General features: G+C 33.4%; 2 protein-coding genes across 2 annotated transcripts in view; one reads left to right on the forward strand and one right to left on the reverse strand.

The window, feature by feature from the left end:
- Positions 1-50: 50 nt before the first annotated feature.
- On the reverse strand, positions 51-3,990 carry LOC144438990 (endoplasmic reticulum membrane protein complex subunit 7-like). The gene is made up of 4 exons (XM_078128224.1): positions 3,690-3,990; positions 1,986-2,244; positions 1,594-1,674; positions 51-564 (listed from the first exon to the last, which is right to left on the reverse strand). Exons 1-4 carry the CDS (start codon positions 3,875-3,877, stop codon positions 433-435), a joined length of 660 nt encoding a protein of 219 aa, XP_077984350.1. The 5' UTR covers positions 3,878-3,990; the 3' UTR covers positions 51-432.
- A 4,945-nt stretch (positions 3,991-8,935) lies between these two features.
- The window catches only part of LOC144439101 (major facilitator superfamily domain-containing protein 6-like), a 16,093-nt gene continuing 948 nt past the window's right edge, over positions 8,936-24,080 (forward strand). Inside the window, exons 1-3 of the mRNA XM_078128365.1 lie at positions 8,936-9,045; positions 20,549-22,165; positions 23,151-23,339. Of these exons, the coding sequence (XP_077984491.1) occupies positions 8,979-9,045; positions 20,549-22,165; positions 23,151-23,339 (1,873 nt within the window). The 5' untranslated portion in view covers positions 8,936-8,978. The remainder of the gene's footprint in view (positions 9,046-20,548; positions 22,166-23,150; positions 23,340-24,080) is intronic.

Here is a 24,080-nt window from a genome sequence, read left to right on the forward strand (position 1 = left end):
CTCTCTCTCTCTCTCTCTCTCTCTCTCTCTCTCTCTCTCTCTCTCTCTCTCTCTCTCTCTCTCTCTCGCACACAACTACAGCTACAGACAATTAGAACAAAATTTGACAGACATTCATCATTTCCTCTCATCTGGACTTTTATTGTCAATCATTGACACTGGATGAAGTACTTTTTATATTAAAAGTGAAATATCCCTTTAAAAACTGACAAGTCTCTAAAACTCAATCCCACAATTGCCATTTAAACTTATACTTAATTGAATACAAAGGAATTGTCTTAATACAAAACACAGCTGAATGGAAAATTGATGCCCTTCTTTGACAACACAAACCTTGGCAGTTGTCATGGTTAATTCATGAACAAATTCAAATCAGAGATTTTCAAATTCAAACCTGTAAAAATGCTATGGCTACATGTGATATTGCTAATGTTATTGTTTCCTTTTACTACTTTTACTTTTGTCTTTCTTCTTGCCACCTGGGAAAAGCCATCCAGTGAGAACCTCTGACATGTCTGGTAAATCTTGCTTTGGTGTTAACATACTCATGGAGGACTGCATTTCCTGAAGTAAATTAAAAATATGATCAAAATCCATATAGAGACAGTCACACAATAGTAGATTTTAAGTTCTGAAGTGATAGTGTAACTCAACTAATTTCAGCTGTTAAAACAGTCTAAACTGTTTGTACTATTATGCAAAGCAAGCTGACTTGCATATAACTATAATGAATATAACAGTACAGTAGTCCATGTGTGTGTGGATGTGTATGGGGTGAAGGCAATGACATGTGTGTGTGGATGTGTATGGGGTGAAGGCAATGACGTGTGTGTGGATGTGTATGGGGTAAAGGCAATGACGTGTGTGTGGATGTGTATGGGGTGAAGGCAATGACGTGTGTGTGTGGATGTGTATGGGGTGAAGGCAATGACGTGTGTGTGTGGATGTGTATGGGGTGAAGGCAATGACGTGTGTGTGGATGTGTATGGGGTGAAAGCAATGACGTGTGTGTGTGGATGTGTATGGGGTGAAGGCAATGACGTGTGTGTGGATGTGTATGGGGTGAAGGCAATGACGTGTGTGTGGATGTGTATGGGGTGAAGGCAATGATGTGTGTGTGTGGATGTGTATGGGGTGAAGGCAATGATGTGTGTGTGGATGTGTATGGGGTGAAGGCAATGACGTGTGTGTGGATGTGTATGGGGTGAAGGCAATGAACACAATGTGTTCTCCCCAGGATAGATGGCAAGGATGGCAACTAATTTGCATATTAATTTACATATTAATAACATGGTAATTTACATATTGGTTTGCAAAGTGATCAGCATATAATGTCTTCAACACTGGAACAAACTCTGACATGTTTATTTTAACACATACATACATGTTACATTGCGGATTAGCCATTTCTCTTCATGTGAAAATATTATTATGATTTTGTCATTCAAAGATTGCTAAAGCTCAAGGATGGTAGAACACTTTTGAAGCATGGCAGAAACCTGCCAAGCATGGCGACCTAGATGGAAAGGATGTTGTTTGTACCATGCTTTGTCTATAGTGGGGAGAACACTGATACATGTATGTTGTACTAACCTTTTGTACTTCTGGGTCTTGTGCATTCATCATTTTAGGAAGAATAAACAGTAATACTAGTGGTAGTACCATCATTAAAACCTACAATAGTGAAGAAATTATCCAGAAACGTTCAATGCAATCAACCATACATTTCAATTGTATGACTCAATGTTAGATTTTCAAATTAATTCCATCTTTTCTTAAGATTTGACACAATCATCCTCTTGTTGACACATGCAACGAATTGCTTCATGTGTCGCCCTGTGTAACTGGGCCTTTATATCAATCATTTTTACATGAATATTCAAGATACTAGTACCTGCTTCATGTACAATCTGTACTATTTGAAAGGTGATTCCTACTGCCCTGTGCAACATCAATAAACTACACAAATGTTAGCACATACATACCATTGGATTCATAAGGAAATCTGTAACTTTCCATTGTTCTCTCTTCTGAAAATAACTTGCAAGTCCTTTTGCTTTAAATCGTAATGGGTAGTTGGTTGTAACAACTGAAGCACTCTGTACATAATTTAGTTTCCTTGCTCTCATTTTACCCTTGGATGTGATGTCTACTCTTGCTGGTTCAAAGGAGTATGTTGGATTGATAACTTCTACAACATAAGAACCGGATGGCACATTATTGACTGTAAAGCTTCCATCAGATCTGAAACCAGACAAACATAGAGAGGAGATCAAGACATTGTTTGGTTAATCATTTTAAAATCTAGGTTGAAAGACTTTGTATCAGACAAACGTAGAGAAGAATTTAATTGTTACTCCTTCAAGTCTTTGTGAAAGGGTTATGGTGCAGTACAATCCAATCGTTACTCCTTCAAGTCTTTGTGAAAGGGTTATGGTGCAGTACAATCCAATCCACCACACAGTAGGGCTGGGTCTTATCAAATGAATGTGTGTATCATTATGACCAAGATTTGTAATTTACAAAATGTAGTTGATCAATTTCTAAAAGTTAAGTATGTATTCAAACTGAAGAAAACTGTTGGTTTACAGGTTGCATTTCTGAATGATTACAAAAATTACCAACACATCAAATTTGGCAAAAATAACAACACTGCAAAAAATTGACAAAGGTAGCTGCTGGCATGACTACGAGTTCTTGCTGAAACATGAGGGAGACTCATTTTTTGCAGTGCTTGCTATTTTGACATGATTAGAGTACTTTGGAACATTGAGTAGGGACTGCAGGGCTCCAATTTTTGGCAGATAACATTATAATTTAGTAGATAAATCCACACAACTTGTGTGATGCATCACACTCTTCTACTTGTAAAGTTGTATTTGAGTTTACAACCATTACTGCTACATGTACATGTATAGTAAAACTCCAGCAAAAATGGCATCAGCATGAAAGGTATGAGAAACTGGTGTACAAGTATTTTGGATTACGAAAGGTATGTTAACTTAGTATACAATCACTAGGTATCCAATACAGGAGTAAGCACATCTACCTATAATATTAAAAGTATGTATGTATATCTGTCCACATCAAGCAGAGGGGCATGCATTATTGTTTTGATTGCCATTTTCTTATCATAAAATTAATATCATACAAATCCTGTTTCTACAAATGTTTTGATCTCTACACTAGTGTAGACAATTATAGTCAAAACGTTGTTATATTTGGCATGAAGACAAGGAATACAACAATCTAAGAAAAACTACACACCAATCGAGTATCTCTCAGTCGCATTGCTAAATTATAAATAAACGTTACATGTTACCCCTCATTCAAGTTATTGTACACCCCTAGGCTTCCTGTGCAACCTATTTACATTTTTCGATAAAATATAAAATGGTTTCTGGAAATGTCACCCGTATGTGTAAGTAACTAAACAAATATCACATTTCTTCATTTTGTGATAAATTTTAAGTTTATATTTATAATTCAAATTTAAATACCATTCTCTTCATAATTATTACACTGAGAGGTGGCCATTGTTGATAATTTAGTGTATATTTGTGTGCGTACATGATACAACATCTCACTTTATAACACCCCGCATATTTGACAAAATGATCAGCTAACATTCACATTTATGTAGATGATCACTTTGATATCGATGTGTTTCTTAAATCCTGATAACTTACTTGAGGAATCCGACGTACTGGCCACCGTCGACCATGATTCGCGTACCCGGTAGCCATTCCTGAGCCTTCGTACCGGCAACGGACACTTTGCCCTCAATTCGGTATGTTTCTTCAGATTGTGGCTCTTCTTCGGCGAATATCACATTGATATTCAGGCAACACAGAAAAACAAGAAGTGACGGTAACATTTTACTGTTATATTACCATTTACGGTTAGATAATTGCAGAAAATGGGAGGAATTAGTGAAGGCAGCGTAACTGAACACAAAAATTGCGAGTTACATGTAAAACCGACGTCAGCTTACTATCACGTCAAAGCGAGGCTCTTTTACCGGGGGTGTCCCTTTAAATGTATAGTCATCTGGATCTAGTAGTCTTACAATAAGATTCTGTTTCTCCTTACACTTCAATGCTTATATAAGGGAAACATAAATTGTACTAAAATTATATATTAAGATTATCTAACGCGAAGAATTTATACTTTAAGTGTGTTTTATACACAAGGTGATGTTTTCACTTACCCCTACAGGAATGAGCTAATCCAATTAGTAATTAACATAATCAACATGGCTGCCTCCATCTAATTTCACTGACAGTCGTTCATACAAATTTCCACTCATTTTTTCCCCAAATTTGTGGGACCGACCAATAATGTAAGTAATATTCTTTGTTATTGGTTTATTATTAATATAGTCTTCTGTTGAAACCGAAAAATAGAATTGATGTCCCTTTCTGTTTCAAGGTTTAACTTAAAATCGGAAAGGTGCGTCATGTGAAAGTGGGATTTGTGAACAGTGAGTTATATACACCGGCTCTAAGTAATAGAACAATAGAATTAATAACGTTACTTGTAGAATCAGTGGTTAGAAACTGGTCAACGTAATTGTTTTACACATCTTCATTTTATTATCAACTTGTGCCCTAAAATAAACACTGTGGAAGTTAAATTATGATAATAAATTCCCCAACTTCAATTGATTTTTTCCATACCAAATAATAATATGGTAACAATATAATTGTAAACCTAACCATTTAATAACCGGCCTCACAGGCTTGAGTGACATGAGTCACCTTTCGATAAGGTCGTAAGGAAAGAGAATTTGCATGTAGACGGTTGAAATTGGACTTTGTTTGCTGAAGCAATCAAACAATAATTCCTTTAAAATGTCATACACATAAACCAGTATATATATTATCAATAACATGAAATTTGATAAACATGATTTGATATAAGATTAATTTATCAGATAGCAGAATCCATGAACATATCTGTGCATACATATTATGATTTATGCTGTACAGAGAACTGACCAATTTTAAAGATACACAATGAAAATATGAAACTCTACATGTATGTAGTATACTCACAAAAAGAGTAAAATATCAAAATGGTGAATCATTATTTGAATCATAGTTTGCGTATACATACATTATCATTCGATACAAAAAATTACAAACAGACATTTGCATGTACCGTTGTACGGAAAAGTCTCAAAGCAAAAGATTGTAAATGAAAGTATTCAGTTTAATTAGTGTGATGTTTACTAGTATACTGTGTAACACTACAATAGTTTTTAGCTATATAGTAGTTTTCAATTTTTATCTGTGTCACTGTCATACTTATTAATTGGAAAGGTAAATGATGATAGACAAAGATTTATAAATGTGTGTCCATATCTGAATTGGCATTTATAAATGTGTGTATCTGAATTATAGAGAACAATAGGCATTTATAAATGTGTATCTATATCTGAATTATAGAGAACAATAGGCATTTATTAATGTGTATCTATATCTGAATTATAGAGAACAATAGGCATTTATTAATGTGTATCTATATCTGAATTATAGAGAACAATAGGCATTTATTAATGTGTATCTATATCTGAATTATAGAGAACAATAGGCATTTATAAAAGTGTCTATATCTAAATTATAGAGAACAATAGGCATTTATAGATGTGTGTCTATATCTGAATTATAGAGAACAATAGGCATTTATAATTGTGTATCTATATCTAAATTATAGAGAACAATAGGCATTTATAGATGTGTGTCTATATCTGAATTATAGAGAACAATAGGCATTTATAAATGTGTATCTATATCTAAATTATAGAGAACAATAGGCATTTATAGATGTGTGTCTATATCTGAATTATAGAGAACACTAGGCATTTATAAATGTGTCTATATCTGAATTATAGAGAACAATAGGCATTTATAAATGTGTATCTATATCTGAATTATAGAGAACAATAGGCATTTATAGATGTGTGTCTATATCTGAATTATAGAGAACAATAGGCATTTATAGATGTGTCTATATCTGAATTATAGAGAACAATAGGCATTTATAGATGTGTGTCTATATCTGAATTATAGAGAACAATAGGCATGTATAAATGTGTATCTATATCTGAATTATAGAGAACAATAGGCATTTATAAATGTGTGTCTATATCTAAATTATAGAGAACAATAGGCATTTATAGATGTGTGTCTATATCTGAATTATAGAAAACAATAGGCATTTATAAATGTGTATCTATATCTGAATTATAGAGAACAATAGGCATTTATAAAAGTGTCTATATCTGAATTATAGAGAACAATAGGCATTTATAGATGTGTGTCTATATCTGAATTATAGAGAACAATAGGCATGTATAAATGTGTATCTATATCTAAATTATAGAAAACAATAGGCATTTATAAAAGTGTCTATATCTGAATTATAGAGAACAATAGGCATTTATAGATGTGTGTCTATATCTGAATTATAGAGAACAATAGGCATTTATAGATGTGTGTCAATATCTGAATTATAGAGAACAATAGGCATGTACAAAATGTGTATCTATATCTGAATTATAGAGAACAATAGGCATTTATAAAAGTGTCTATATCTGAATTATAGAGAACAATAGGCATTTATAGATGTGTGTCTATATCTGAATTATAGAGAACAATAGGCATTTATTAATGTGTATCTATATCTGAATTATAGAGAACAATAGGCATTTATAGATGTGTGTCTATATCTGAATTATAGAGAACAATAGGCATGACATTACTGGTGATCAATTCAGTAAATGGTGACCATGACATTACTGGTGATCAGTTCAGTAAATGGTGACCATGACATTACTGGTGATCAGTTCAGTAAATGGTGACCATGACATTACTGGTGATCAGTTCAGTAAATGGTGACCATGACATTACTGGTGATCAGTTCAGTAAATGGTGACCATGACATTACTGGTGATCAGTTCAGTAAATGGTGACCATGACATTACTGGTGATCAGTTCAGTAAATGGTGACCATGACATTACTGGTGATCAGTTCAGTAAATGGTGACCATGACATTACTGGTGATCAGTTCAGTAAACTGTGACCATGACATTACTGGTGATCAGTTCAGTAAATGGTGGCCATGACATTACTGGTGATCAGTTCAGTAAATGGTGACCATGACATTACTGGTGATCAATTCAGTAAATGGTGACCATGACGTTACTGGTGATCAGTTCAGTAAATGGTGACCATGACATTACTGGTGATCAGTTCAGGTTGGCATGTATTATACATCATATTGATATGATATGTTTCATTATGATGTATCTTATATCTCTAACAATAATATACATTACATTGATAATTGTATATTATATTATATTATAATATAATAAATCTCAGGCTTTGAAAGTATATAGTATACCATATTTACCAGTATGTATGATTATACATTTCTAGTTTGAATATACTGTCAGGACATGTTGTATCTTCAACAAGTTTGACAAATTATACATTACTGAATTCACAAGTTTGAATGTACATGTATTATATATTTTGTATCTTCAAGTTTGAAAATGATTTAAATGTATTATATTTTAATAGAATTTTTGAATATATCATAGATATAGTAGCTTTAAGTTTGAATTTAATACATGTATCATAATTCATGATATCTAAAGTGTGCGAATACAGTATTGGTAATGTATATTTCAGCCTCCAGGTGGAATATGCTACACATGACATCCCATAATTTGATTTATGTAAAACTTATGTAAAATTATACTATTCTAAGTTTATAATAAATTGTGTATCTCATATTTAAATATTCAATTCATATCTCATGTTAAATATGATATAATATGACATGATGTATTTTAAAAAGTTAATATTTTATCATATTTTCAAAATTGAATGTCATGTATATTTCAATTCTGAAAAGTTTGCATTCCTATGTTTGATATGTGTATTAATATCTTTTTGTTTTTATTATATTTCATATGTGTATGATGTTATGAATAATATTCTCAAGATTTTATATGATGACAGAACCCCATGATGTGTGATTGCAAGTATAGCATACTTGGGATATTTGAATGACTGTTTGCAATGTCCTATGTGGCCGTACTTTCAAATTCAAGAGTGTAGTGAATACCAACACTGGAACTCTTGCTGAATGGGGTTCTGTCATAATTAATAGTGTTCCATGAAAATGATACTACATGTACAGTGAGCAATCATGTCCTCATTTGCATATTAGTTACATGCAGGTATGCAAAATGTATTTGGTATTGCACTGCAGTGCAAATACCACTAGTGTGTGTGCGCAGTGGTGCAAGTAATCTCTAGTACATTTATGTAATGTAAGTTTTATGTGCTGATAAAAGTCTTCAGTTGCTCAAACAGAATCCCCAATAAGACACTTAGGTAAGCTATGGGCCACATGGAAAGGTTGAAATGTCCCTAATCTAATGTTGCATAAATCTCTAGTTAGTAATGGAGAAATCACCAGTTAAAAGTTTTTCTGACAAGTGATAAATTAATCATCTAAAGTCATAATCTGTGGTATTGAATTCCTCATTCAGATTGTATTCAATGACAGTATGAGTAATTGCCTTGGAAGCAGATCATACTTCCCTGTTGCTTTCCATTCAGGTTATTGGTGTCTTTCATAATGACTTAACTGCTAAGAAGACAGTATGAAAATTGTAGATAGCATAACAATAATTGGATGTATGTTGACTTAGGTGGCCATCCTGACTTGATATTGCAGCTGTCCCCTATCTGACAGTGTGCATGTTGTTTTTTCTCCACAGGCATAATGGATTCCAGATTACATGATGACAGTCCATAGAGTCAGGCAGTGATAGTGGGGCTCAAAGTGGAGAACCCACATCAGACTTGACATTCATCTCATTTCATCACATCTCATCTTGCAAACCACTGCCAGTTCTCATTTCAAGTTCAAGATTGTATTAACATCGTATATCAACATGGTGAAGTGTGAAGTAAATAAAACCTTTCTTCCCATCAAGGCAGTGTATTTCTTCTATCTGTCTGGTAAGCCTAATAGCCTATGCTCTCATTACAGTACTAAATTAAACCAACAGCAGACTTTCCTCATTAGGTGCAGAATATGACCCCATGACATGTGATTGCAAGTGTTGTGTACGAATGGTTGCAGTGTTCTCTGCATCTGTACTTTCAAATATTCCTGAGTACCCACACTGGAATTCACATGTCATGGAGTTCTGTTATCATTACATACATGTATGTTTATCTGAAACAGCAAATTTCCATAAAAATCATACAGCACGATCACACGATTTTGTTGTGTAGCGAACTATTGCGTCCTCATTTGCATATCATTTGCATGCAGGTATGCAATAATGTTTTGGGTATTGCACGGCAGTGCAAATAGCACTAGTAAGCAGCGCACACATCAGTGCAAGTATTCTCTGGTGCAAATGTAATTATAATACCACTAGTGTATACACACACCTGTGCAAGTAATCTCTAGTACATATGTATGTAATTATAATACCGCTAGTGTTTCCACACACCCGTGCAAGTAATCTCTAGTACACATGTATGTAATTATAATACCACTAGTGTTTCCACACACCCGTGCAAGTAATTTCTAGTACATATGTAATAATACCACTAGTGTATACACACATCAGTGCAAGTAATCTCTAGTACATATGTAATTATAATACCACTAGTGTTTCCACACACCCGTGCAAGTAATCTCTAGTACATATGTAATAATATATTAACTTTAACCATTGTTGATGTCATCATAATAAGTATGTATGTTAAGAAATGACAGTTTTACATTGCAAAACACATCATACCTGGTAAACTACAGCATGTATTGACAAACAAAACTTACATTTACAAGTGGTCACACATAAACATAGTATAAATGTGTGTTACCACTGGGCAGATGTAAACTAATCAAATGAATGTACCAATATCTGAAGATATATTAACCAATGTGTGATTTATTGAAACCTTTGTAATCAAACTATGTATGGTCCATGTATATTTGAAACTATGTATGGTCCGTGTATATTTGAAATTATGTATAGTCCATGTATATTTGAAACTATGTATGGTCCATGTATATTTGAAACTATGTATAGTCCATGTATATTTGAAACTATGTATGGTCCATGTATATTTGAAACTATGTATGGTCCATGTATATTTGAAACTATGTATGGTCCATGTATATTTGAAACTATGTATGGTCCATGTATATTTGAAACTATGTATGGTCCATGTATATTTGAAACTATGTATGGTCCATGTATATTTGAAACTATGTATGGTCCATGTATATTTAAAACTATGTATGGTCCATGTATATTTGAAACTATGTATGGTCCATGTATATTTGAAACTATGTATGGTCCATGTATATTTGAAACTATGTATGGTCCATGTATATTTGAAACTATGTATGGTCCATGTATATTTGAAACTATGTATGGTCCATGTATATTTGAAACTATGTATGGTCCATGTATATTTGAAACTATGTATGGTCCATGTATATTTGAAACTATGTATGGTACATGTATATTTAAAACTATGTATGGTCCATGTATATTTGAAACTTTCGTGGTCATCTAATAAACACTTGTACATAATACATAATTGTGTGACAGGGTTTCAGGCTGATTTCTAGAAATTGTTGTAAAATGTGCTAACTGTTGCAGAGTGCGTGTAATTTTAGAGATTGCAAAAGTGTGATTTTATGCTGGGTTAAAAAAATGTTTATAAAAACACTATATGTATATTTCTAATGAAGTAAATAACAGACTTGCAAATCCACAAACTAAAATTTTGTACTTTAGGTGTAAACCATTTGACTATTTTTAGCACAGCTGAATTAAATCTTAGACACTATGATTAAAACTGGTTCATATAAATGCACAATCCTTAGGCATTCAAAAAAACAGTTTGTACAAAGAATAAGAAGTCACACATTTTATGGGGAAAGAAAAATAGTCATATCAAGACCTCCATGATTATACTGTGTTTGGTATGTTAAATTTCCTGCATGTACCGATTGCCATGATATTTGATGGGTGTATTACCTTCGGTGTCGAGTTGGGAAATTGTTCAAATCAAAATGATCTTACTACCGGTGTGTGATTTGGGTAAAAACATGTAATTTTTGGTCAAAAAACTTACTCAAGAACTATTGGTTAGATCGGTCTGAAATTTGGTGGGAACATTCTTAGGGGTGTTTGAGCATTCAAAAAATGTTTGCAAATGTGCCTAGCAACAAGACCATGCCCATAGCAACAGCCAAACGGTGAGGTATATAAGATAACCACTGGGATTAATTAAAAGACAATTGAATAATCATTCAAAAAATGTATGTAAATTTGCCCAGCAACATGACCATGCCCATAGCAACTGCCAAGTCATCACATATATTACAAAGATAACAGGGATTAATAGATAATTGAATGAACATTCCAAAAATGTGTGTAAATTTGCCTGGCAACAAGACCACACCCATAGCAACAGCCAATCGATGGTGTATTTCACAAAGATAACCCTGGGAGAATAGACAATTCAGTAAACATTCAAAAAATGTATGTAATTTGCCTAGCAACAAGACCACACCCATAGCAACAACCAAATAATCACATATATTGCAAAGATAACAATAGGAATTGATAGACAAATGAATAATCATTCAAAAAATGTATGTAAATAGCCTAGCAACAGCCAAATGATCACATATATTGCAGATAATACGGATTTATAGACAAATGATTAAACATTCAAAAATGTTTGCAAATGTGCCTAGCAACAAGACCACGCCCATAGCAACAGCCAAGTGATCACATATATTGCAAAGATCATCATCATTAATTAAAGTCGATTTCTTCCCCCTGGCAGGGGGTCACCGACTGTCCTTCTTTCCATGTGGCAATCCCATTCCTCCATTTCTGCCTGTTCCCATAGTCATTGATGTTTAATCCAATTTGTTTACATTGTCCTTCCACCATGCTCTTCCATATCAGCTTTGGCCACCCTCTCCCTCTTTTTCCATCCACCTCCAGATTCCATGCCCTCTTCACTCCTTCTCCTTCATCTTTCCTCAGCACATGTCCACACCATCTCAGACAGCTATGCCTTGTACCTCTACAATTGACTCACATAGACCTAGCCATTCCATTAGCACCTCTGAGCCAACCCTGTCACTCAATTTGACACCACATATCTTTCTAACCATAGCTCTCTCTGCTCTCCTCAAGATACCCTCTTCCACTGCTCTCATCACCCATGTTTCTGCCGCATATGTTATAACTGGTCTCACACATACCTTGTAGATCCGACATTTCATTGCTAGAGTTAGCCTACAACCACATAGTGCAGATTCAAGGTCTCTGAACTTCCTCCATCCCAGTCCCACTCTTTTTGTCACTGCAAGATCACTGCCTCCTGCACCATCTAAGGTATCACCCAAATAACAGAACTCTTTCACTCGATACAGTTCCTGCAGCCTTTCATTTACAGCACTTGCATGCTCCGGGTTATCACCAACAAACTCTCTGCCTCGTAGGCTTTTCCAACACTCATAATCTGTTGCCATCACACTTGTCATTCTCCTTACTCCTGCACACCTTCCATGAATCCATTTCCTGCACTTCGTACACAGTATCGAATTTCTCATTACTCTCCTATGACAAATCCCACATGGGTCAATCTTTGCTTTTGCCCTGGCTTCATTGCCTGCTGCACACTCCATGATCTTCATCTTTCCCATGTTCACTTTCAGACCCTTTCCTTCGAAAGCACATCTCCAAACAGTAAATAGCCTCTCCAGTTCCTCCATGGACTCTGCCATCAACACCAGGTCATCTGCATAAAGCAGCTCAAACAACTCCCCCTTTCGCACCTCTTCAGACAGCACATCCACAACTACTGCAAACAGAAGTGGCGAAAATGCTGACCCCTGATGTACACCCACTCCTACCCTAAATTCATCAGACAACCCTGATCCCACTCTGACTCTGGTCTTTGCATTCTCGTACAACTTCATAACCGCTCTAACCAACACTTCTGGTACCAGGGGTAAATAGAAAAATGAATGAACATTCAATAATGTATGGATAATCATTCAGCAAATGAACACCTATACCCAGCATGGATTAGCATATGAGAAAACATTTTTAAAAACTGTACAGTTGTGCTACAATGCCATTGGCACTATTTTTATTTTTGAAATTGAATTTCCTCATTGATGTTGCTTATTTATAAAATTAGAAAGTACACAGTAAAATCTGAATGGAAGTTGGAAGGCACCAAGTGAAGTGGGAACCCTCCTTCTGTCATTGGAAATTTTTAACATTCAAGGAGTAACAGAATGCTTTATGGTGCTCTTTTAAATAGCTCTGCACTAGCTGTAACTGGAGTGTATTTTTGTTTGTTTTTATAATGTTTTGTTAGATATAATAACTTACTTGTAACAATATCATACACCCTGAACAGTATCGCATCACCAGTGTTAGGTATAATAACTTACTTGTAATATCATACACCCTGAACAGTATTGCATCACCTGTGTTAGGTACAATAACTTACTTGTAATATCATACACCCTGAACAGTATCATATCACCTGTGTTAGGTATAATAACTTACTTGTAATATCATACACCATGAACAGTATTGTATCACCTGTGTTAGGTACAATAACTTATTTGTAATATCATACACCATGAACAGTATTGTATCACCTGTGTTAGGTACAATAACTTACTTGTAATATCATGCACCATGAACAGTATCACATCACCTGTGTTAGGTACAATAACTTACTTGTAATATCATGCACCATGAACAGTATTGTATCACCTATGGGAAAATATATTTTTTGTAGCTGTATACGTGATGAATCAAAATGATCACCGTCAGTGATGATTTAAACTTGCCACTACACAACCTGTAGATAATACTGACCACTAATTAACAGATACAATGTCTCTTTTGTAAGTAATTGATCAATTTGTAGTGAATATGTCTTTGGTTATTTGATGAAAAGAAATGTCCTAGTTGCAGCTAGTCCATGTTTTAATATGTTGAGATTGTAACAATAATAGGTCAAATTTGAATCAAAATACAATGGAGCCGTATAGGAGTGGGTATGTAGGTGGGGGGAGGGGGGGGGTCTCCTCCTTCCCCTGGATTTTTTTTTAAATACAAGGACTAAAAGAGTGCTATCTGGTGTTATTTTAGAATGTCAAGGTGATAACAATACCCTTTCCTGATCACAATCAATTTGAATTCAGAAAACTCACATCGAGAAAATTTATATACCATTGCATGCCATACTATTTAAAAATATTTTATCATTATTAAAAATTACAGAATTCAAGGTACTAAGTCGGGTCAGTATTTGATTTGATAGTAATGTTTTGTTCTGTTTTTGGTATTTGACAACATTTCATATAACCTTTGACAAGAATCTTAAAAAGGTTTGGTTCCACCACCAGAAACACATGTGCCTTTGACATTTGTAGCCAGTTCCTGTATTTCCAGCACAACACATTTTTTTTAGTCCCCGCCGGACGAAGCCAGGGACGGGGACTTATGGATTGGGTTCCGTCCGTCCGTCCGTCCGCAGCTGTTTCTTGGAGATGCCTGGACCGATTTTTTTCAAACTTGGTACAGGGGCAACATACAATGGCATACATATGCACGTCAATTTGTTTCATGATACGATCCAATATGGCCGCCTAGCAGCCATTTTGTTTGCAAATTTTCCCTGTCTAAAGCCATAACTCAGACATGTTTGAACAGATCTCATTCAAAGTTGGTATTAGGACAGTGTTCTATGACATACATGTGCATATCCATTTTCATTGTGATACGATCCAATATAGCTGCCTGGCAGCCATTTTTTTTTGCGAATTTTCCATGTCCAAAGCCATAACTCAGACATGCTTGAACAGATCTCATTCAAAGTTGGTATTAGCACAGTGTTATATGACATACATGTGTAGATTGATTGCTGTCAAGATACGATCCTATATGGCCGCCTAGCAGCCATTTTGTTTGCGAATTTCCCATGTCCAAAGCCATAACTCAGACATGTTAGAATAGATCTCATTCAAAGTTGGCATTAGGACAGTATTCTATGACATACATGTGCATATTCATTTTCATTGTGATACAATCCAATATGGCTGCCTGGCAGCCATTTTGTTTGCGAATTTTCTTTGCCAAAGCCATAACTCAGACATGCTTGAACAGGTCCCCCCCCCCCATACCCGACCCATTCTTTATTGTTGAATGGTTTATTCCATCACGTCATCTTGAGGAGTAGGCATGTCCCATGTCCAATGAGGAGACACAACATGAGTAGGCATTTTCCATGTCCAACAAGCAGACACAGCATATCTAAGTCTGTTTGATTTAGATTCACAAGTGTTGTTGCATGATCAGAGTAGTGATATCAAGAAAATGACAACATAAACTGCCAGTTCCTTAAAAACCAATCATAGCGGGAACTATGTCATTCTCAATGACTTGTTAGCTCATACCATGGAAGCAATTTTTTTTCTTTCTTTAGTTGTTCAACAATTTTTTACCCTACTGTTTGGCCTGTGACAATTTTTGTTTCTTAAAAATTCTCCAGACCCCTCAAAATTAAAGGGTTTACCCCTTTAGATTGATTTCCCACTAACGATCACAAGCATTGAGTTATATACAAGTCCTGAATTGGAAGGGATATGTTGCAATAAAATAATTAATATTCAAAACCTGGGATCAATAATTTGGCATGTGAAGTGTATTATTTCCATTGATAGATAAAAAAGTAATACTTGTACATTTAGTTTTGTCTTTAACATCAACAAAACCAGGCATAAATTGTCACCTCTTTAAATAATAACGATGCCATCAATTGTGATGCGATAAAAATGATGGATGTATAAATTGTCAATTGTATGATCTACTGTGTACTAGCTAGTAATGATATGAACCATTTACAGAGAACTTATAGATTGCTTGTTTTTTATCTAATTGTCTTCGTTAAGTATACAGTAGAATTCTTTGACCTTAATTAATTCTATATATATATAGCATATACTCATGGGACATTTTACATTAATGACATCCAATCTGAAGTAGCTATTTAGTGAATAGCCAAATGAAACTTTATTGCAGTTCATTATTGCAAAGTGACATGTTATTATGCAATTAGAAGTACCAATTAACTTCATATGCATTCAAATTAGTCTTATTTGATTTAAAAATAGGTTAATACTAATAACCTAACATTCCTGGTGATGTCCTACACACATTCAGTTTAGAAAAAAAATTATTCTTCAGGACCAATTCAGTTTACCAAAGAGGTGACACAAATTTAAATATTAAGTATTTAATGGTGTAGAAAGCTTGAAGTCTCCATTGTGTCCAAACTAGATTTATGTGAATACAAGCTACATTGTCTATGGAGAATACTACAGTATATATATAATAGATTTATGTGAATACAAGCTACATTGTCTATGGAGAATACTACAGTATATATATATAATAGATTTATGTCAATGCAAGCTACATTGTCTATGGAGAATACTACAGTATATATATATAATAGATTTATGTCAATGCAAGCTACATTGTCTATGGAGAATACTACAGTATATATATATAATAGATTTATGTCAATGCAAGCTACATTGTCTATGGAGAATACTACAGTATATATATATAATAGATTTATGTGAATACAAGCTACATTGTCTATGGAGAATACTACAGTATATATATAATAGATTTATGTGAATACAAGCTACATTGTCTATGGAGAATACTACAGTATATATATATATATATATATATATATATATATATATATATATATATATATATATATATATATATATATATATATATATATATATATAATAGATTTATGTGAATACAAGCTACATTGTCTATGGAGAATACTACAGTATATATATATATATAATAGATTTATGTCAATGCAAGCTACATTGTCTATGGAGAATACTACAGTATATATATATAATAGATTTATGTCAATGCAAGCTACATTGTCTATGGAGAATACTACAGTATATATATATAATAGATTTATGTGAATGCAAGCTACATTGTCTATGGAGAATACTACAGTATATATATATAATAGATTTATGTGAATACAAGCTAAATTGTCTATGGAGAATACTACAGTATATATATAATAGATTTATGTCAATACAAGCTACATTGTCTATGGAGAATACTACAGTATATATATATATATAATAGATTTATGTGAATGCAAGCTACATTGTCTATGGAGAATACTACAGTATATATATATATATATATATATATAATAGATTTATGTGAATGCAAGCTACATTGTCTATGGAGAATACTACAGTATATATATATATAATAGATTTATGTGAATGCAAGCTACATTGTCTATGGAGAATACTACAGTATATATATATATATAATAGATTTATGTGAATGCAAGCTACATTGTCTATGGAGAATACTACAGTATATAATTTATATAATAGATTTATGTGAATGCAAGCTACATTGTCTATGGAGAATACTACAGTATATATATATATATATATAATAGATTTATGTGAATGCAAGCTACATTGTCTATGGAGAATACTACAGTATATATATATAATAGATTTATGTGAATGCAAGCTAAATTGTCTATGGAGAATACTACAGTATATATATATATAATAGATTTATGTGAATACAAGCTACATTGTCTATGGAGAATACTACAGTATATATATATAATAGATTTATGTGAATGCAAGCTACATTGTCTATGGAGAATACTACAGTATATATATATAATAGATTTATGTGAATACAAGCTACATTGTCTATGGAGAATACTACAGTATATATATATAATAGATTTATGTCAATGCAAGCTACATTGTCTATGGAGAATACTACAGTATATATATATATATAATAGATTTATGTGAATGCAAGCTACATTGTCTATGGAGAATACTACAGTATATATATATAATAGATTTATGTGAATACAAGCTACATTGTCTATGGAGAATACTACAGTATATATATATATAATAGATTTATGTGAATGCAAGCTACATTGTCTATGGAGAATACTACAGTATATATATATAATAGATTTATGTGAATACAAGCTACATTGTCTATGGAGAATACTACAGTATATATATATAATAGATTTATGTGAATGCAAGCTACATTGTCTATGGAGAATACTACAGTATATATATATAATAGATTTATGTGAATACAAGCTACATTGTCTATGGAGAATACTACAGTATATATATATAATAGATTTATGTGAATACAAGCTACATTGTCTATGGAGAATACTACAGTATATATATATAATAGATTTATGTGAATACAAGCTACATTGTCTATGGAGAATACTACAGTATATATATATATATAATAGATTTATGTGAATGCAAGCTACATTGTCTATGGAGAATACTACAGTATATATATATAATAGATTTATGTCAATGCAAGCTACATTGTCTATGGAGAATACTACAGTATATATATATATAATAGATTTATGTGAATGCAAGCTACATTGTCTATGGAGAATACTACAGTATATATATATAATAGATTTATGTGAATACAAGCTACATTGTCTATGGAGAATACTACAGTATATATATATAATAGATTTATGTGAATACAAGCTACATTGTCTATGGAGAATACTACAGTATATATATATAATAGATTTATGTGAATACAAGCTAAATTGTCTATGGAGAATACTACAGTATATATATATAATAGATTTATGTCAATACAAGCTACATTGTCTATGGAGAATACTACAGTATATATATATAATAGATTTATGTCAATACAAGCTACATTGTCTATGGAGAATACTACAGTATATATATATAATAGATTTATGTGAATACAAGCTACATTGTCTATGGAGAATACTACAGTATATATATATAATAGATTTATGTGAATGCAAGCTACATTGTCTATGGAGAATACTACAGTATATATATATAATAGATTTATGTGAATGCAAGCTACATTGTCTATGGAGAATACTACAGTATATATATATAATAGATTTATGTGAATACAAGCTAAATTGTCTATGGAGAATACTACAGTATATATATATAATAGATTTATGTGAATACAAGCTAAATTGTCTATGGAGAATACTACAGTATATATATATAATAGATTTATGTGAATACAAGCTACATTGTCTATGGAGAATACTACAGTATATATATATATAATAGATTTATGTGAATACAAGCTAAATTGTCTATGGAGAATACTACAGTATATATATATAATAGATTTATGTGAATACAAGCTAAATTGTCTATGGAGAATACTACAGTATATATATATATAATAGATTTATGTGAATACAAGCTACATTGTCTATGGAGAATACTACAGTATATATATATAATAGATTTATGTGAATACAAGCTAAATTGTCTATGGAGAATACTACAGTATATATATATAATAGATTTATGTGAATACAAGCTACATTGTCTATGGAGAATACTACAGTATATATATATATAATAGATTTATGTGAATGCAAGCTACATTGTCTATGGAGAATACTACAGTATATATATATAATAGATTTATGTGAATGCAAGCTACATTGTCTATGGAGAATACTACAGTATATATATATAATAGATTTATGTGAATACAAGCTACATTGTCTATGGAGAATACTACAGTATATATATATATATATAATAGATTTATGTGAATACAAGCTACATTGTCTATGGAGAATACTACAGTATATATATATATAATAGATTTATGTGAATGCAAGCTACATTGTCTATGGAGAATACTACAGTATATATATATAATAGATTTATGTGAATGCAAGCTACATTGTCTATGGAGAATACTACTAACAGTATAATAATCAGCATGCACAAAAGGACATTTTACTTTTTTAGACCATTCATCAGTATGCACACAAACACACAGACACACACACATGCGCACACTCACACACACACATGCATGCACAGATACACACACACACACGCACACATGCATGTACACACACACACACACACACACACACACACACACACACACACACACACACACACACACACACACACACACACACAATGAAATAGCTTGTGGCTATGCCTGCTTTAAGTGAGACATATTTTATTTTAATGTCTTGAAATGGATATTGACCCAGTCTATTAATGAAACTGTTGAAGGTTGTGGGAACAGCATACATAGGAACATCCATATATAATATATCCCCCCAGTTTTTCAAATTTTCATACCTGCTTGTATTACCTAGACTACAGACTTTGCTAACTGGCCAGACAATGTCATTAGTCAAGTCAGTATGTTGACTGTTTAAATGTTGAGTCAGATAGCCAAATCTCTGCATTAATGTTAACAGGACCTGTAATTCATTTTAATATGCCTTTTCTTTGTCTCCATCTGTCTAGGTAAGGCTGTGCTACCATTTTATCTGCCAGTCTTCTTCACCCAGCTGGGCCTTTCTGCTGTCCACATTGGTATCATCTTTGGTATTGAACCCTTTATAGGGTTTGTAGGCAAGCCTTTATGGGGTATCATAGCGGACAAATACAACAAACATAAGCTTATTCTACTCACAGCCATGATAGGGGCTATGATGTTCACAATGGCATGCAGATTTATACCACCATATAAGTATCACATGGAGAATATAAACAAGCTGGGCAACCAATCTATGTGCAATACATCTATAGGTGTCAGTGTGGAGCAAAGTATTGACCCTGGTACTATTGTTACAGTTTTAAACAAATCAATCATCCAAAGGGATGTTTCATGGACAGCTGCTAAGATTTTATGTGATTCCTGTTGTGTTCCTAAACCTGCCCAGATACCATTTGATGAAAACATTCTTCAAGAATGTAATCAAATGTCAAAATACTGGAATTGTAAGACTTGTCTTCCTCCTCAAGGTTTACAATGTAACAGGACTAACAACACAGAAACAAACTCAACTTTAAATCAACAAAACTGTAGCAGCAGTACGCTTGAAGATCTAGTTAGATTTATTATAACACCACATTCCACAGTGCCTCAAAACTCCACACAGGCAAGAACACTCTGTCCAGAGGTATGTACCTTTGGAGGAAAGAAAGAGCTATTTCAGTGTGATTGCCCAAGTGTTGTTGGGGTTGAGCCATCCCTTCCAGTGGCTTACAGCAATGTACCAATTGAACCATCAGATTTATACCTGTCTTATTTGGCCAATGAAACAGATGTGTGCAATATTACAGAACCTGTGCAACTTGTATCTGGTAACCAATCAATTTCATTTTGGCTCAGCATAATGTTAACTCAACTTTCAGCTGTATTTGGCTGTATTGTATTTCCTATTTTAGACATGACTGTGTATGAATTACTTGGTGATAATCGTGGTGACTATGGAAAACAGCGATTATGGGGAGCATTTGGATTTGGAGTTTTTGCTTTCATATCTGGTCTCATGATGGATGTTTTCAGCGGTGACTTCACTGCCAGTGAGAAGAACTATGACTCGGCTTTTGCTATGTACATCATTCTTGTTATCATTGCAGCAGTCATTGCAACTCAACTGCAGATACCAACACAGCAGGTACCACAGTCACTATTCAGTAGTCTGAGCCTTCTACTACGCCAGCCAGATATCCTGGCATTCTTGCTTCTAGTTTTAGTAATGGGATTGTGTATGGGTGTTATTATGGTGTTTCTATTTGTGTTTCTGCAAGAGATGGGTGCCCCACAAGTTCTCATGGGGTTAAGTTTAACAGTCACATGCATTGCTGAAGCTCCATTTCTCTTTTTCTCGGGGCATCTTATCAAACGTTTTGGACACAAGGGAGTATTCTATTTGGTACTTTTAAGTTACATTATTCGATTCCTAGGATATTCCTTCATCACTAATCCATGGATGGTCCTACCTCTGGAATTACTACATGGAATCACTTTTGGGGCAATGTATGCTGCAGTCACATCCTACGCTAGTATTATCGCACCCCCTGGAATGGCACTCACAGTGCAGGCATTGGTACAAGCCTGCTTAATGGGAGCTGGTGAGTAGAATATTTAACCACCATGTTATATAACATATTCTTACCAATACTGAACATTGTCTACATAATGGGTCACATTCAAATAGTGTTTTATTTAGGCAGGATTGGAAAAAGTTTGAACACAGCTACATAAAATGTATTTCCTGTACTGAAAATTTCAGTCATTATGTACCTAACTGCATATGTTTATATTTGTACAAAAACACAAATGAAAATTACAAATGACATAAATGAACATGATAACATTAAAGAAAATAAAGTATTTCAAATTTAGTTTGTTGGTTTCCAGTATAGTAGCTTAGCCATGATGATAAACTATACCAAGTATATATAAGCTATAAAAAGTATTTCACTTCGGATTAGTTACACTTCAGTGTAAATGGAATCAAACGTGCCTTCTTGAGCTATTTACTGTACTGTGTGCAAACATTCCATCAAGTTTGATGTCCCTTTGAAAGCTTGTGTATCAGACTTGGAAAGTAAAAGTCTCCAGCTGTACTCGATGTTATTGACACTTCTCGTCTTACTGTTATTCAGTTTGAATCTCTCAAAAATTACCATCCTTTTACACAACAGTTAAGACATGAATATGATTTGAAATGAGACTTTGTGATTGGTCAACAGTCAAGTAGACATGATTAAGATTTGAAATGAAACTTTGTGATTGGTCAACAGTCAAGTAGACATGATTAAGATTTGAAATAAGACTTTATGATTGGTCAACAGTCAAGAAGACATGATTAAGATTTGAAATGAGACTTTGTGATTGGTCAACTGTCAAGTAGACATGATTAAGATTTGAAATGAGACTTTGTGATTGGTCAACAGTCAAGTAGACATGATTAAGATTTGAAGTAAGACTTTGTGATTGGTCAACAATCAAGTAGACATGATTAAGATTTGAAATAAGACTTTGTGATTGGTCAACAGTCAAGTAGACATGATTAAGATTTGAAATAAGACTTTGTGATTTGTTTTTGTCTAGGTAAAGGTCTGGGAGGATTGCTAGGAGGTATAGTATACAAGTGCTACAGTGGCAAAGTTCTATTCCGTAGCTGTTCTGGCTTGTGTTTTATCACTGGTTTATTGTATTGGATTGTACAGTTCTGTGTTGTACATCGTACGCCATTCTACAGTAAATTTAGAACCAGAAATGAATCCGTCTCTTTGCAAGGTAAGAAACCATTTAATTTACAGTTATTAAATCCAGCTCAAAATGACAAACAGTGTTGACAATGCTAGAGGAGACTGTACATATTGAATTGTTATTATGTCATATCACGTTACCAGTGCATTCATCAACCAAAAGAGTTCTGTTAGGGGAACAATGTCACTATCAAGTGCATCATAAATGTGATACTAGTGATTACTAGTAAAGACAATTCACTATGGTGTTAGTGAAGACTAGTGATTACTAGTAAAGACAATTCACTATGGTGTTAGTGAAGACTAGTGATTACTAGTAAAGACAATTCACTATGGTGTTAGTGAAGACTAGTGATTACTAGTAAAGACAATTCACTATGGTGTTAGTGAAGACGAGTGATTACTAGTAAAGACAACTCACTATGGTGTTAGTGAAGACTAGTGATTACTAGTAAAGACAACTCACTATGGTGTTAGTGAAGACTAGTGATTACTAGTAAAGACAATTCACTATGGTGTTAGTGAAGACTAGTGATTACTAGTAAAGACAATTCACTATGGTGTTAGTGAAGACTAGTGATTACTAGTAAAGACAATTCACTATGGTGTTAGTTAAGACTAGTGATTACTAGTAAAGACAATTCACTATGGTGTTAGTTAAGACTAGTGATTACTAGTAAAGACAACTCACTATGGTGTTAGTGATTGAAGCATTATGGATATACATTGTATGTGTTTGATATTCTCAGTGTAGATTATTTTGTTGTAA

Source organism: Glandiceps talaboti, chromosome 8 (assembly GCF_964340395.1).
Source record: "Glandiceps talaboti chromosome 8, keGlaTala1.1, whole genome shotgun sequence".
Lineage (NCBI taxonomy): Eukaryota > Metazoa > Hemichordata > Enteropneusta > Spengelidae > Glandiceps > Glandiceps talaboti.

Coding starts and splice junctions, on each gene's coding strand:
- LOC144438990 (XM_078128224.1), bottom strand. CDS start 3,877: ATGTTACCGTCACTTCTTGTTTTTCTGTGTTGCCTGAATATCAATGTG. Junction 2,245..3,689: donor CAGTACGTCGGATTCCTCAA/GTAAGTTATCAG, acceptor GTCTGGTTTCAG/ATCTGATGGAAGCTTTACAG. Junction 565..1,593: donor AAGACCCAGAAGTACAAAAG/GTTAGTACAACA, acceptor AATTTACTTCAG/GAAATGCAGTCCTCCATGAG.